Source organism: Melospiza melodia, chromosome 8 (genome assembly GCF_035770615.1).
Source record: "Melospiza melodia melodia isolate bMelMel2 chromosome 8, bMelMel2.pri, whole genome shotgun sequence".
NCBI lineage: Eukaryota > Metazoa > Chordata > Aves > Passeriformes > Passerellidae > Melospiza > Melospiza melodia.
In genome coordinates, this window is record NC_086201.1 from 25,021,575 (window position 1) to 25,038,792 (window position 17,218).

Sequence of the window (17,218 nt, forward strand, 5' to 3'; positions counted from 1 at the left end):
AATATTTTTCCATCGCAAGTTAGACACTTTTGTGCAGTAGCTCTCTAGCTGGGATGTTGATTTCCGGCCTTTTATTGCCTTGGGGAAGGTTTTGGGGAAGGTAATGAATGGGACTTAAAATGATGGAATAAATTCCATTATAAAAGTCAACGGTGCTTTTTGACACACTCTCTGTGTGATGTCAGTGCTTTTACTCAGATTTTGTCCGTTTTTATGGATTTTGTGATGTTGCTGGTTTTGTTGGTATTTTTTGTAATATGATGCATAGCTGATTTTAGAGGTAGTATCTTTTAAAAAGAAAAAGACTAACCCACTTAGCTAAGTATTTGCAGCTGAGGGTTTTGAGAGGCTGTAGTATGATATCATACTTCAAAACTGTAGGTCAGTCTTTGTCAGTACCCTTTAGTGCTGAGCAAGACAGGAGAGTATGTTTATAATTCTGTACAGTACTTGTGGTATATTAGCTCTGAGGCAATATGGCAAAATGTGTATTTCAGGTAGAAAATGAGCCTGCTATGCCTGGCTGATGGATAGTTTAAATTGTTCAAGTTAAAACAATTGGGACTCCAGCTAAAGCCTGAAGGTATTAGATCAATAAAAAGTTATTATTCTGTTTCCTCACCATGTAAAAACTTGAGTATCAAACACAACTATTGTTCAACAAATTGCAAAGCAAAACAACCCTACGCTGATTTTCTTATGAAGCAGTCAAATAAACTATAAAATTTGACTTTAAACACCAAAGATTGATGAGTTATAATAGGATTAGACAAATTCACAGGACATGGCTCATCAGTGTCTTGAAATATGGTTGTCTAGATTTGGAAATATTTCAAAGGTTGTTTTTTGCAGCCTGGTAGGATACAACACTCTTAGGCTTTGTCCCTGAGTCTTTGCTACCACTGTTAGATTCAGGATACTGGGTGAGGTAGACCCAATACAGCTCCTCTCATGTTCTTATTCATTGCAACCTCACAGAAAGTTTCAGATGCAGGAGGTTTCACTATTTTATCTTTGAAAATTGTCAGGAACAAGATGGAAATTTAAGACTAAAACTAATTTACCATGACCAGAATAGAAAATAGTACCTGCAAGAGTAAGACATCTCTTTTTATGAAAACGTCAAAACAGAAAAGGTTCTTAATTTAAATTAGATATGTAAAACACCGGTCATATTTAATTATGAAGAAATGTATCCTAATGCTGTAATTTGTGATCATCCTTTAAAATACAGTTAAAATACTCAAAAAAATTGCTTTGCAACTCTACTTCTTGCAATAAAATGCTGCCAAAGTGATATTCAAGCTGTACAGTTTAGCTGCCAAAGTTTTAAAGAAAATTAAATCATTGAACCATGGAAAAGTGACTGCATAAGCACCTGTAACTGATGTTTGCTGAAGTGCTAAACCAGCTTTTGGCAGCATGGCTTCTTTTGCAGGTGCACAGAATATTTTCTTTGTGTCAGTTTATTCAACTAGTACAGTTCATTAAGTATTTCATTTGAAGTTGAGAAATGGGCTGGGAATTGAAATAGAAGAAATACTTATTTTCACCTTTCAATCTGTGAATAAAAATAAGGTGTGAGTCTAAGATCTATTAGTTTTAAAATCTTATAGGATATATTACCCTAAAATGATTTATTTAAATTCAGTAACTACAGGTGATATGCTGCTTAAAAACCCAATGTCTTTATTAAGATGAATACTTCTTGCTGTGTTCAACAAATTGGATGACTAAGACAACTTGTGTTTTAAGTGTATCTGGAGTTCAGTTTCTTTTGACATCTGAATGCCATTGGAAGGATATTAAAAAATAACCAACCAAAGCAAAAACCCAAACAAAACTCCCAAACAAACAATCAAAACTAAAGCAAAACACCCTGTGTATATGTGTGTAGGAAAATTCTAATGGAGCACAACACTTGTTCCCCTCAAAATAATAATTGAAAAACATAGGATGTTTGAAGTGGCTGTAACTTTTAATCTTGTGTCTAAATATGGAAATCGTGGGATGTACATCAGTCAGTAGATGGAAAATACTTTGATTTATGAAGATGCTTCATTTGTACAAGAATAAGAGAAAGCCTGGCCCATACTGGAAAATGCAGCTTCTTTTTTGTAATAGCCAATGTGTTTTCACAAAACTCATGATCAGTTTGCCCAGTAAGGGAAGGAGTTGCACATTTTCCTTGAGTTTGAGTTGGAGGGGGTGGGGGAGAAATAATCACAACTGCCTATTGTGAGCTGATTGATCCTTGCTCCAGGAATCTGCTGTAGCTCCCTCCCCTTTACCCAGTCTCTTCCATGTGGCACCTGTAGCCAGGATCCTTTGGAGCAGAGTCATGTTGTTCCCTGGACTGCAGTTAGTCTGGGTGCTTTCTGTCTGTCTGATGAAGAGCGTGAGAAGATCCTGAATTACTCTCTATCTGGCATATGGTATGACCTTAAGTGAAAGAAAAGTATACCTGGTTAAGGTCCAAACTCAAGTCCTGTCCATCTGGAAGCTCTTTTGAGAAAACTGTTTAAATAGGAAGAAGGTACCAGAATTATTTGTACAGTCTCTGTAGATGGGTATGTGCTAGCGCCTTGAGAAGTGATTTACTTCTTATTGTATGGATGTGGATTTTGATCCTGAAAACAGGATCTATAGAGTTCAAATAATATGTTTAGGTGATTCTTACATGTCCATCTTTGAAACTGCCAAAGCTGTAAATGTAAATATTCCATAGTTGTTTCATTAGACCCTGTTAACACCAAAGAAATTGCATTCTGGTCATAAAAACTGAGAGAACAGTTCTTGTTTCATAACTGAAACCTCCCTTAATAAATTATAGCACATGCAACCAGAGAAAACAATTTTTTAAAAATAACTGACACTGAAAAATATCACCCCACAACACCACCTGTTGAAGCCATTCCTGAATTTTACTTGTAGGCCATTGCTTTTGTTTTTCTTTGTAAGAAAAATTACACTTCATTTGGAGTGATAAGGAAGTACTCTCTGCTGGGTTGACGTGTAAAAGACAGCTCTTGCTGGAACTGGTTTTTCACCTGTTTGTAGATTTAAGTCAATTGTCTTAACTGTGATACCATCCTAGTTCATTAATCTTCTATCCATGGGAAGTTAACAATTGTACTGTGCATTTTGGGAAGCACAGCTGTAGATTTGAAATTGTATAGATAGGTGCTATTATAAGGAATTTGAGTTAGCTTTAAACACAGAAGTCACATCATCATAGCACTGAATATTAAAAAATAGAAAAAGCTGTGCAGTACCAACACAAGGTAGAGCATACAAGCCTGTGTCAGCTACATTTGAACTACATGGCAGAACCATTCCATAATGCCTCAGGTGGTGGTAAGCAATATATCTGAGGGTGAACAAATGTACACTCACTGATTGCTTAGTGCTCTCAAAAAGTGCTGATTGGAAGAATTGTCTGTAGGCCTGTTAATGTGAAAATTATCTGATAAAAAGGAGAAAAATAGGCACATATATTAATAATTTATGCATTTAAATATAAATTAAAAGCTTGCTTGTAACTTTTTTCCCAGAGCCAGACCTGTTTCATGACAAGGCCAGTTTAAAAGCAGTTTTGGCTTTTCAATATAAATGGTTTTGTTTTGTGTCTGTTCAGAGCTCTGCTAGCCAAGAACTGTCCATGCTGAGGTGCAATTTTACATTTGTGTATCCATATAGTATTTAGGTGTTTTATTTCAACTGGCTTGAAATATTGTGATTTGCTCAGATGGAGCTCTGGAAAAATATTTGGAGGCATCTGCAGGTAAGAAAATAATTTCTTTCTGTCCAGGCAGGGGTAATTCGGAAGTAGGCAGCAGAGTAATTGTCATTAGTATGGCCTTCAGTAGCTGATAGTTTGATATACACTTGATGGACAGCTCTTTTCCCATCATAGTCAGCATTTTTATATTCAGGAGCAGAATTTTAAATTATGGCTTTAACTGCCTAGGTGATTTATTGTAAATCTCTTTCTGCCCACTTATAGAATTCTGTCCAACTGTATCTTTAGTTTGGCTCTAGAGTAATCCTTCCCTGTTACCTAGAAAAACAAACCAACCAACCATGTTAGTTGTCACTAACATGATTGTGCAGTAGCACAATACACCTGTGCTTGTTTCCTGCGTTCCTTGGTTTGTCAGCTTACCTAAAAGTCATCTGTGAGTGTTTGCATCCAAAGCATTGCTAAAATCAGTTTTTAGTACATGATTTGACTGCATCATAGATAGCTCAGCCTGCCAAAAATTCTCGTGGGTGATAAAGTCTGGTTGTCTTCAGCATTTTTCAGCAACCTACAACCTAAATCTCAAAGAATAAAGGGATTTCAGGCTGGAAGCAGACTGTGTTTTCCTGAGCAAAGAGATGTTAGAGCAAATGAATGAAATGAAGGAAAGAAAGGATAGGATAAAGGGATAATATTTTTTTGTGATATTGGTCATCTTGAGTGGTACTCAACTGTCTAAATGTAGGCCTGAAATCTGATGCTAGAACTCAGAGTCTGGAAACCCTGTAGAGCTTAGAGGGATCTCAGCAGGGGCAGCTGGAGCTCCAAAGTTCCCCATACCATGTTCATGTCTGGAAATCCAGATCTTGCACTGTTTACCTGCAGTTGCACAGTATTCTTGAACACATCACTTCTGGTTTGTCAGGGTCCCCCTAACCTCAGATGCTGATTTTTGAACTATCAGAGGGCTTCAGTGAGGCAGAGCACATTCTCCTGGTCATGGTATGTGTTAATGTATGTGTACAGCTTTTTTTGTGAAATTTAAATGACTAGCAAAACAAAGTAAGACAATTGGGTTACATCTGGTATGGAGATGTTTCTTCTGCTATTGTGTTATGAAAATTTTCACTTTCTAATTGTACACAAATGGCAGAAATCTGTCTTCTGGTTTGTTTTTTTTTTTCCTTCCCTAATGCAACCAATTTAAATCTAAGTGTGGTTTCTACCATATGCTTGTTTCAACCATATTTGCAGTTAAAAAAAATATTTCCAAAACATAAGAGTTCAGGGAAAATACACTGTTAACCATGAGTCTGTGTAGATACTGATTTTTGATGGTGATGCTAGCAAAAAGAAAAGATTGATCTACATAGGTTGAAAATAAGTGATAGAGTTTAAGCAAGGATAACTGCAGGACTTTTTCCTCATCACCTTTGTCTCAGAGTATGTGTTGTGAGTAAGGCTGACACATGTGCTTAGAAGGTGCTATGGTACCATAATAAAAGGTACTCTGCAAATTTTTAAAGAATGGGAGGTTAAAGGCTGTCATTATGAGAAAAAATTTTGGACATGTGTTTCAGTTTTTGTTGTCTGTGAATTCCTGATGCATTGCTGCAAGATGAGGATAACTATTTTTTAGAACTGAGTTCCTAAGTTTAAAATACAAAGTGCTACTCTGGCACAAAAAAGTAGTGTTTATTAAAAAATGTGTTTCTATGATAAACTTGGTATGCAGGAAGGAGTTTCTTTCTCTCTCATCATGCATGGAAAGATGGATTTTGTGCTTGAACTTACATTGGTTGTTATAAATGTTCAGCACAAATGTAAGAGCGTGAGTAGAATAATGTGGAAACACAGCCTGACTAAAGGAAAGCTGTAAGGAAAAGGCAGCATTCCGTTTCCTGACAGAAGAAAATGGATGACAGAATCTCTTAAGAAAATGCGTGCAATTTTCTACAGCATGTCTGTAATAAGCAGTATTGCTGATGGTTTTTCAGTACGTTTTGTTCATGGCTGAGGAAGATGAATGAATTCAAGGTATGTATGGATAGTGGATGTGGTCTAGCTCCTGAATCAGGCTTAGTCTGGGGCAGTAGATGTGGGAAGTTTTCTCTTTGGGAATGCAAGGGAGTGTGCTTGCTTTCAAGAGACCTGAGTGTGCAGTGCAGAGGAGGTGGGGGAAGGCTGGAAAAAGAAAGGAGCCTGTGGGAGAGGCGCAGGCTGGAATGCAGTGAGCAGCATGGAATGAGTTCTTATGGCAGGGAACGGCCGAGCCACACAGGAGATGAGGGGAGATGGAGCAGAGTTCATTAGCTCCAGGAGCTGCGGAGAATTGCTCTCTCATGAAAGGGAATAAGGGACTCTCCTGAAAAGGAGAGGCAGTACAGCTTCTTCTCATCTCTTTCACCCAGTTGTCCTCTTTGCCATGGATTTTCTCCTATTAACAAGAACATTTAGGTTCAGTTTACCTTTGTGTAATAAAAGGTTCCTTTTGTGTTTTTGTGGTGTGCACATGTAAAGCAATAAGGGCCAGAGGGACTGTTTTGTATAATTTTAACTAAAGACTACAGCTGACTTGTTTCACAGAAATGTTATGATGTGTGATATTTCTGTACAAGAAATTATGTTACATGTCTGTTAATGCATTTAAAAAATGAAGAAAATGGACTCTGGCTTTGTCTTCAAGGAAAAAATGATCTGTAGGACCCTAAAATTTACAACATACTGGGAAAAGAGAAAACATTATATATAATAGCCAAAAAGTCCAGTTGTTTTTCTACAAGAAGGGAAGCATTCCAGATGATCACCATAAATGTCATTGTTTCATGGCGATAAGTAAAAATTTGCAGGAATAAAAACAAAGAAAATAGCTGCAAGGCCATCTTCCCGAACTGGAGAACAATATTCTCTATAATCCTGCTGCTCCTGCAGACGTTGGTTTCAAAATTTAGACAGTTGTAAATTTTGTTTCTGTTTCTTTGGAAAACACTGACAAAAACAAGTGAACGGAGATCTTCTGAACTGAGGATGGGGAATGTGGTAAGAAGGAGGATCTTGCAGCAGTCACTACAGACAGCAGACAGAAGTGCTGAAGTGGTGTGGTACAGGAGACCTCTTCACCTGGAATGTAGCTGCTGGAAGGTTCTGGAACAAGCAGGGCTCTTGTCTCTCAGCAGTCACAGGGTTGGGAGCTTTCATCTTTCTCTCAGCCAGAGAAATGAGGAATTAGTTGTCGAAGACAGCTCAGAAAAAAGAAATCTAATTTCAGAGTGTTGGCTTTGGGAGGAGGATGAGCTTGATATAAATGATCTTTCTGTGTGGGGTCACTCATCCCACTCCCTTCCCATCTTTGTCCTCTTAAGTTGACTGTGGGGAATTTTTTGTAACCTCTTTGAGTTACTGTGGATTTCTCACCTTGGAAAAAAGAGGACAGAAATGAGGAAGGGGGCTGGGATAACGGCTTTGAAGAGTATAAGAAAGCGCATGCTCATTGAGTTGTGCAGGTTTTACAAATGAAAGTACCAGTGCAAAGGGTTTTCAGTAGTTTCTCTGTTCATGTTTATGTCAAAATGAGTTGGTCACCAGGTTGTGTTGAATCATACAGAAATGTTTCAGCATCTGTTTTCAAACTGTTGTATGGAAGACAGACAAAAAATCTGATACAGGCCACCAGAAATATACCAGGTGTAGGTATTTATCTTAAAGAAAGCAGTAACTTATATTTAGCTTTTGTATACCTTTGTACCAAATATGCCTAGCAGAGAAACAAATTTCTCCTCAGCTTTATGTGAAGAACAAGCATTTTTGGGTGGAGAGATTTAGTTCATTTTTACCTATTGACACTTCTGGAAAATCACACAAAATTTGGTGATCAGTCCATTTCTACCCAACCTCCTTGTAATAGCATGGATAGCTCTTGGTACTAAGATGATAATCACCTGGCAGAAAAACCAACATTCACATTCTGATATTTAAGCATTCCCTTAATACCAGGACACAATTTTAAGTCTTACTTCTGCTTTTCTTACTGGTTTCCTGCAGAAGTGAGCAGAGAAAGGATTACCTGCATATAAAAACTTACCATGAGGAAGGGTTAAGAGCACTGGGTTCTCTGGTTGCCCTTTATTGATGTGAGGTATTTATTCCAGCTGTACTGACAACATTTTGCTGAAAGTGAATGTGGTAGAATCTCTCCAGCTTTGTTAGCATCTAACAAGAAAACTGTTGCGTGTTCAAACTTCGTTTCTAGATCTAGTAATTATGGCTGCCATCAGCCCCAGTAACTGTAATTAGTATTATAACTGACAGCTGTAATCTCAGTTTTGCTCACTTGATGGTACATGTGGTCACAGATACATGCAACCAGTCATTTGGTTTTTTTGAGGAGGTGACTTTTTCTCCTGTTTGTCAGCAGTTTTTACCTAATTTAGGTAGCTCATGGGTGGAAGTCTATTACATCAGTGCATAAAAATATTATCATTTCTTTAGCTAAGTAAATCTGAAATGGTACAACCCTATCAAATCTAGTAATTTAACAGGTGGATATTACCACATATAAGCTTATATTTAAGTGCTGCACACATCTCTTATTTAACCACATGAAGCTTTCCCTTGTGCTAATTTAGCATCCCTGAACCTTTGAATTCTGTTTTTTCTCACAGGCACACCACTCCTGGTACGGAGGAGCAGTGATCCAGCCTTGGGTGCACCTGACTTCCCAAGTGCTTCTCATCCCAATGACCACGCTCTCAAGCATCTTGTGGCAGTAGGTGTCATGTAACTCACCTTTTTAAGACCAAAACCTTTCTTACCTGTTGGTATATAGTAGTATGTATTTGGATCTATAACAAAATGCATCATACTCATTTTCTGTAAAGTAGAGAATTTCCTCTGGAAAAAATAGTTATTTTAGATGATACAATCAATTAACAGTGGTTCTGTATATATATATTTTTTTTTAATAAGTGGTTTACATAAAGTTCAATAGTGTCATAAGGCATTGGAATATGGACTGAACTTCCAGCAGTTATTTATTTGTTCAGTGTCATGTTGTCCCGTTTACCATTGCTTCTTTGGTCTCGCATCCTTTTTGACTTCTCTCGTTTTCTAATGGCATTTCTGTCATCTTTGGTACCCTGCTACTATCCTGCATGGTCTCATCTTTATCTCACTTTTCTGTTTTACCAGACTCTTCCCTTTTGAGGACAAATTTGTTTTCAGTATAGTTATTACTAAGTTCTATTGCAAAGCCACAATTAGTGAAAATTAAGCAAAAACATATTCATATTGCAGACTGTCTTTAATCTTAAAGTGATGCTGTCTTAGTCACACTTGGGCCACATGTTTTACTTTGCAGTATTAAGACTTGAAGCTTTGTGTGTGGGGAAAGTGTTCCTACATTACTTACAAACTAATGACATTCTTTAGAACCTCTCAATGTCAGCTGGGATACATAAGTGTCTCAAGCAGAATAAAGCTATTTTTTAGTGTCTGCCTAGAAAGCTCTGTTGGATCTGCTGTTCTTTAGACCACGTGAATTCTGGCTTAAATGATGCTGCTGTTTTCATTTGCTTGTAATATTTATGCCTTTTCCCCTCTAGGTTCTCTATGCAATGTTGCAGTTCACTCCCTGTCCCCAGCTGTGCAAAACAATGTGTTGCTGGTTTATTTCAAAACAAAGCAAAGACCCAGAAACCCTGGGTCTTTGTTTGGTGCAGGAGGAACGTTTCAGACTAGATCACAACTAATTTAGAGTAATGTTCCACAAATGGCTGTGTTGGCACGTTAGGGAATAGGGGGAGAGAGCTGGGGTTCAGTGACGTGCTGGAGGTGGGAACCTTTCAGCTGAAGGTGTATTTATGACCAAACTTTCAGTTAAGTTCACAGGAATAAAGGAAGTAAATACACAGTCAGCTGACTTGCATGCAAATAATGATCTAGGAGTCTCACTCTAACACTATAATTCTGAAGGCCAACACAGGATTGTAGTTGACTGTTCATTGTTTCTCTTTGCATGGCCAAATGCATGTGCATCTAAATATTTTGTGTGCACATTATTTTACAATGGCTTGTGTTATTGGGTAAGTGGTGCAATTTTAAAAGTCTCAGTGACTCTCCAAGTAGATTATGATGTTACACGGGGCTGAACTTTGTCTAAGTTCTGCATCATTTGTTAGACCTGTTTGAGCTAAGATGTTTTTCTTGATGTTTGTTGCAAGCATTTGCATATTAATGAAATACTGACTTAGTCTCATGAATGAAAGTACAAAGAAGAATTCTTGGTTAACAGTGCAGATCTTAGACTCTTGGCAAAGCTGAGAAACATATAATGTGAGTACGTCAGTACGTAATGCTCGCCCCTGGTATTTTATAACCATAAAAATGGCAAAAAAAGGTGGAAAAATAAGTAAAATCTGTTTCATTCCAGGCTGTATTTTGAATGCTTTATAGACCATCAAAAAGGAAAAAATAGCATTTTGTTGAGTTGGGGTTTTTATGTAATTTTAGTGGTGACGAGTGCATTTTATGCCATTATATGAGGATTGCAGTAATACTTGGAGGTTAAAACATCACCATGCTTCACTGACTTGCATCAGTACAAAAGAGTCCTCTAAGCCTAAAGGAATTCCCTGTGCTAAAATACATTTATCAGAGCATTCATCTGTCAGCTGCAGGGGTGACAGTCAAAGCTGGACTAGTAACAGGGGTGGAGAAGGACTTTTTAAAATATATCATGTAAAGGGGAGGTGGAAGGAGGCCCAGAAAGTTCAAAGTTGTGGTTTGGTGTTGTTCTGGTTTTTTTGTGAAAGCAAAAATTTATTACAGCACAATACGTTACTCTAACTCTTGTTTTCACAACAGTACCATTTCTAAAAGTCTCATTGTCAATCATACTGAAATATGCTTTGGCATAATGTTCTGGGAAACACAGAAAGCTTAAAAACATAGGTTAAATTAGGTACAGATTGTTTTAAAACATGGAGAAAAATCAATATCTGACAAATGAAAAAACATGGCAGAAATAACTGAACACTGCATTTTCAAAATAGCTGTAGTCTTTCAAGTGTTAAAACACTATTTAGAAAAAATTCATTTGTTCTGTACATTGCTGCTGAAAATTTAAAACTAATACTGAATTTCCTTTGCCACAAACCAGAGTTTTTTCATGTTGAGCTGCTTCCTTTAGTCACATGCAAATTAGAAAACCCAGAGCTGTTGCTAGATGAAACATGTGCATGTAAGTGAAAATTAAGTCTCTGTATTTATGCCCCAATTATCTTAGCAATTATTTTGTAATTGAAACTGACTTTCGTAATTAGTTGAGCTTTTTTGGCACTTCTGGTGTTTTGGTGTTTGGTACACGTGGAGCTGGCAGTGGGCTCTGTGTAGCAATACCCATATACCTTACACTGACACACCAGTGCTTCAGTAGATTTTTGTGAGGTGACGAGCATGGGATTCTCTGAAGACAATGCTGATTTACCTTCTGGAAAGTGCACTTCAGTAGTACAATGAGTAATGCATGAAATAGGACAGCAAACATGCAGTAATACAAGAAAAGAACTTTGCTATCCCATTCAGGTGAACTGGTAGAACCTGATGAGCCATTTGAGCTGTTCACAGTATTTATGGCAGAGTATGTGTTCAACCAGGGCATGTGTTCTGTTTTTCAGATGTTGTCCCATCTATTCAAAGGAAGATCTGATTTTTTTAATGCTAAATGATGAATACAAAAATAACAAAACCTTTTCTGAGTGGTCAGGTAGTTTGAGGAGAATTTGAGCTATACTTTCCTATTTTCTCTGACACATCTTAGCTGTAGTTTTAGCCCCAATTAACAAAGTACTTCTAGATCAATCAAAAACTGATAGTGAAGTCCAGCATCTGTTCCCTCAGATTGGAAGTCATTTAACAGATGGTACAAAATTTGAGTTTCTTTTTTCATCCAAACCTCTCTTTCCTTATTGTGATAGCTGCCACTGGAAAATTTAGAGACAGTAATCATGGAAAAATAGAGGTAACACACATCAGAATTTGTTCTTTGTGTTGAAGAAAAAGTATTTGTTAATGAAGTTTTTACTTTATTAAAGCTACTCTTTAGCTGTTCCACCTAGTTAGGATCACAGACCCCTGGCCAGGCTTTCAAAAATGAAAACTTCCTTCCCTAGGTATCCAGAGAGGACTTCAGGGATACAGAATTAGTTTAATGTGCTTATGCACACCTGTGGGCTGGGCAGAGAAGTGATTGAGAGCAGCCCTGCAGAGAAGGACTGGAGGGGTGATGAGTGATGAAAAACTCAACGTAGCCAGCAGTGTGTACTTGCAGCCCAGAAAGTCACCTGGGCCCTGGGCTGCAAAAAAAGCATGACGGGCAGGTCTAGAGAGGGGATTCCACCTCTTGACTCCATTCTGGTGAGACCCCACCTGGAGTGATGCATCCATCTCTGGGGTCCCCAGTACAGGAAAGATGTGGACCTTGCAGTGAGTCCAGAGGAAGGCCATGAAGCTGGTAAGGGGCCTGGAGCACCTCCTCTTTGAAGACAGGCTGAGAAAGTTAGGACTGTTCAGCTTGGAAAAGAGAAGGTTGTGTGGAGACATCATGGAACCTTCCAGTATCTGAAGGGGACCTGCAAGGAAGCTGTAGAGGGACTTTTCATCAGGAACTGTGTAGGGGGATAGAATATAAGAAAATAGATAGTGTAGAAAGTAATCTTACCCCTAAGGAGTTGCAGCTGGGCCAATTATCAAAGATTAGGAACAGGCCTGACTTTAACAGGCCACAGCTGTAAGCATGAGAAGAAGAGTGCTATAAAAGAGAGGGAGGTGGCTGGTTGAGAAGGGAGCTGGAGTCAGTTGGCTGCTTTGTGAAGAAGAAAGAGTCAGTGCTCTGAGGAGCTTACCATGAGAAACACCATGAAGGTATGGAACTTTTGTGATAAAGAGACAACAGTATGGAACCCCTGCAATTAGATGGCTTGTCCAGAACTGTAGTGAATAATGGGTGCAAACTGTGAGGGGACATTTAGGTTAGATATGAGGAAGAAATTAGTTATGGTGAGTGTGGTAAGACACTGGCTCAGGTTGCCCAGAGAAACTGGATGCCTATCCCTAGATGTTTTCAAGGTCAGGTTGGATGGGGCTCTGAGCATCCTGGTCTAGAGAAGGGTATCCCTGCCTGTATCAGGGGTGTTGGTATTAGGTGATATTTATGGCCCCATCCAACCCAAGCCATTCTGGGATTCTGTGGTTCTACTTCTCTGAAAAGTTCTGTGCCCATAGCTTTGCTCTGGCAAAGGCCAAGGGCTGGTCCATCTGCTTTCTGGCTGCAAATAGCTTGGCCTCACAAAGTGAGTTTTGCAGTGGTTGTGTGGATCTCAGCTAGAAATCTGCTCTGGAGTGCAGCAGGATTGAGATGGATTAAACCTTCCAGAAGAAACAAACATTCTTGGGGAATTTAACACTTGCTCAAAACTTGTCCTCAGTTAGCTGAGTGGAGCTGCAGTTTCAGATTTTCTTCACTTTCTTCAGAAGTTCCCTCTGCCCAACATGGTAGGGATGAGATGCAGCAAGGCAGGAAGTCTGAATTGCATGGCTCTGTTGGTTTGGTGTTAGGGGAAAAAAATACATTTTGCTGCTTCTGCTCAGTCCAGTTTATTCAGGTAGTAATTGCTAATGTATATAATGTATATAACATCTGAACTTTTGTTTCTGGAGCTGTTACTTCAGCTTGTTTCGGTTTTTGCCTAGGGACAGACTTCCTCTACTATCATAAGACTTGATTTGTCATGAGTTTTAGACAGAGGATTGTGATCCTATTTGAATTTATAAGAATTTCACATTAATTCTCGTGGGACTAAGGTTTCACCCCCTCTTGTTAACTTGCTGATTATTATAGTATGTGGTTTTCTGCATGACTTTCTTTTATAGTTACATGTTTCCTGGACAAATGCTTAGGTTATCTTGGAGTTAATCAATAGGACTGGCGGATTAAATTGTATTTATCCATATTTAAAGGTACAATGAGATGCTGGATCAATTGAAGAGCTGCTCCAGTGGCTCAATACAGTTTCAATTTTTGCCTAGATATGACTTGAAATTGGCTGTATTTTATGCATTGTGGACATGTAATTTGCAATTTTGAATAAGGTTGATATATAATTAGAACATTTTTATGTTTCAAGCTCTTGTTAAAAAGGGTCAAAACCTCCTCTGATTCTTGTGGCTGCTAATTGTGGTTGTGGTGTATTAGCCTTCCTGATTAGGAGTCTGTGAATTAGCATAACATCCACATGTGTAAAGATGCAGCTTCATGAGTTGTTCTATTTGATATTATATACAAATGTAAATGTAAAGATATGCTACATATGCTATGGCTGTGAGTAGTACTTAGAAAATATGTGAGTATTTTAGTAAAAAACCACCCAGAAATATTAGAAATATCATGCTATTTAAAAGTAGGGCAGGGCAGAAAAGATATCTTTTGGCACAGTGGTGGAATAATTCCATGGAGTTTATAACTTGATTCAGCAGATTTATACTAAGACTTGAGCCAAGAGACTGCACTGCCATGAGGGTTGCATTGTCTGATTTTAGAAGATAGAGCTTTTGTCTACTATGTTACTGGACTAAGTCAGATTGTTTTATTTTATCTTTTTGTACATGTTGGAATTCCAGTATGAAATTCTCCCATAGTTATGTGGTAGAGTCATACAACACTTTGGGTTGGAAGGGACCCTTAAAGGTGATCTGGTTTCATCCCTCCTACTGTAGCATGAACATTTTTCACTAGATCAGGTTGCTGAGAGCCCTGTCCTTCCTGACCATGTATGCTTCCAGGGACAGAGCATCTTCCACCTCTCTGGGCAGCCTGTTTGTGTTTTACATACTTTGTAAAAACATCTTTCTTTTGTCTAGTCTAAATATGTCCTCTTTTAGTTTAAAACCATTACCCCTTGTCCTATCAACTAAAAAGTCTGTCCCCATCTTTCATACAGGTCCTCTTTAAGTGTTGCAGGAAGTGGACTCTGGGGAGACCAGATATTGGGAAAAACACAGGATTTTTTCAGGAGCTGGCAGTGCTAGTGCACTTGTAATGCTTTAAATCCATGCTTGTTGATGTGTAATAATCAGACATCAAAGTAGATTTGGAAATAGATCTTAGCTATTACCATGTGTGTTGGAGGGTAAAGTCCAGGCTGCCTTCCTGATGTGTTGTGGTCTTAGGCTGTCATTCAGACCAGCAAGGTTTTTTTAATTCTGGAAGGCATTTACTTTTTTCCGGTAAAAGTTTTCCTATTAATAATTTAACTCTTGCTCTTGAAATACTGCAATTTGGAACTGAAGAGAAGATCTGGGGAGATTTAAAAGGATTTTCTGTCATTCAGCTGGGGAGTTCCAAACAGTTGGAATTTTTTAAAAGGGAATTCTGATGTGGGTGAATCCATTTATAAAGCAACTACTGTGTGTCTGTTTATGCTGTGAAACATATATAGAACACTTCTAATCAGCACAGGAGCTTGTCAGTATATTGCTTTTGATGTCTGATTAGATGATCATAGGGACATCTGCAGTGAGTTAGTTTTGAAGTTATTGGTGTGAGCACTGCAGGAACCAGAGCTGTGTGGCACTCTTACACCATGAAAACTGCTGCTCTTAAAGAACATATTATAAACCCAACTATGCAGCGAGCTGAGGGCTGTCGAAATAACAAAAGCCATTCCTTCTCAATACTCTCTGCTGCCTTACAGCCCTCCACTGCTTTTTTTTTCCCTTCTTGTACTGTGTGCTGTGGCATTCTGTGTCAAAAAGAAATTATTTTATATTGTATAGGAAAAACTAAAAAATGTAAATTAAATGTTTGTCAGAATACTAATTTGTGCATCTGAAGAAGGAGTGAAGTGCCCTGTGATCATTTCCTCTTTTGAGGGTGCAGATCAGCATATATGTGTGTGTGGAGAGGTGTTCTTTTTTTTCCTTGCACAGCCTGTGTGTCAGAGAAACGGTATTGTTTTACCTGTATTGTTTAAAAGGAGCAGTGGGTGTAATTTCCATATTTTTATTTCAGCAGGATAAAAGTAGATTTTTTGTGATTTATTGTAATAAGAGCTAATAATGAATGTTCTGTGATGTTAACATAGTATATAAATTATCAGTAAAAATGGTGTAATCAGTAGAAGTTGTTATTCATTGTTAACAGGTTGTTTCCAATGTGAGGAGTTGCCGGCATTTTACTGACTATTCATTAGGAAAATCATCAAAGCTCTTCATCATTCTTATGTTAGTAGGAGAGTGAGTTTTGTTTCCTCTTTTAAATGAATTTTGGGCCTTGGCTGTGATTTTGAAGATACCTTATTGTTTATACACCTTCCTCTCTTGTCCTCTGCCTTGTGCAGCCCGGTCAGTAAGATTGTAGGTGATCCAAGATGGCCGAGAGACTGAAACTCTTTGTTTTCCTAAGTTGCGTGTGTTACAGGGAATGTAGAAAAATTAAAGCGTGGAAATAAGAACAGTTGACAAAAAAGGGGAAAAAAGGTCATGCTGTCAATGCTGTTGACACATATTCATCTCTATAGCTACATCTTTGGGGTTCTACAAAATACTGTCATTCCATCTGGAACAGCTTTTAGCAGGCAGCGTATGCAACAGGCTCATGGTGCTGAAATGGGAATGAAACATTAGCAAGTTACTTCCATGTCTGACAGTCAAAAGTGGAAGATGACAGTCAACATGGCTCATGCATATCATTACTGTCAAGCTCTAGAAACATTTAGCTAAAATAAAATAGGTTCTCAGTCAGTGTTCTTCTGAAATGCCTACTACTAAGTAACTGTTTGCATAAATATAGTAATCTAATGGACCACTAGGAATAATGGTAGAGATCTTTGATACTTAGACACAAATGTTGCTGTGATTTTAGGAAAAAAAAGATTTTGGATTTTTTAATGTGTCATTCTTCCAGTGCCCTGGAATGCAGGTGTATGAAGTTCTACTCTTGTTTGGTTAATATTTGTGTTTCTCCAAAAGTCAGATGTGTGGCTTTGTTTCTCTTACAGGGTTGACAGTTATTCACACTCTAAGAAGATGGCATTTCTTTTTTATGGTTTTATTTTGTTAGGTGAGGCCTCTTCATCGCTAAATTACCCAACTTGCTGGAGACACTTTAATCTGGAGATTTGTTTTTCTGTGTAGCTAGTGTCTCAGTTAATCTGGATTTACAGGTTTTTGAGCTGTGATAATAATAATAATATAGGTGTCTCTGAAACTTGCACATGGTGTCAGAATTTTTTTATGGCAGCAGGTCCTGATTTTTGGCCGTGCCTGTGAAACAATTTCTGACATTGACAACTGAAATGAAGGGAGGAATATTTTAGTGCTTCTGTGTACTGTGTCCTTTTGCTATTGCGGGTGTTCTGACTTGTTGGAGTCAGGAATAATAAACTGAGTGTGAATATAGACTAAAATAGTAAGGGTGAGTCA

At 38.1% G+C, this 17,218-nt stretch overlaps 1 protein-coding gene across 4 annotated transcripts in view; it reads left to right on the plus strand.

Moving 5' to 3' along the window:
* Positions 1–17,218, plus strand: part of PARD3B (par-3 family cell polarity regulator beta) — a 391,710-nt gene that overhangs the window by 121,416 nt on the left and 253,076 nt on the right. For all 4 annotated transcript variants that reach the window (XM_063162314.1, XM_063162315.1, XM_063162316.1 and 1 more), the window contains exon 4: positions 8,404–8,507. In XM_063162314.1, the coding sequence (XP_063018384.1) occupies positions 8,404–8,507 (104 nt within the window). The remainder of the gene's footprint in view (positions 1–8,403; positions 8,508–17,218) is intronic.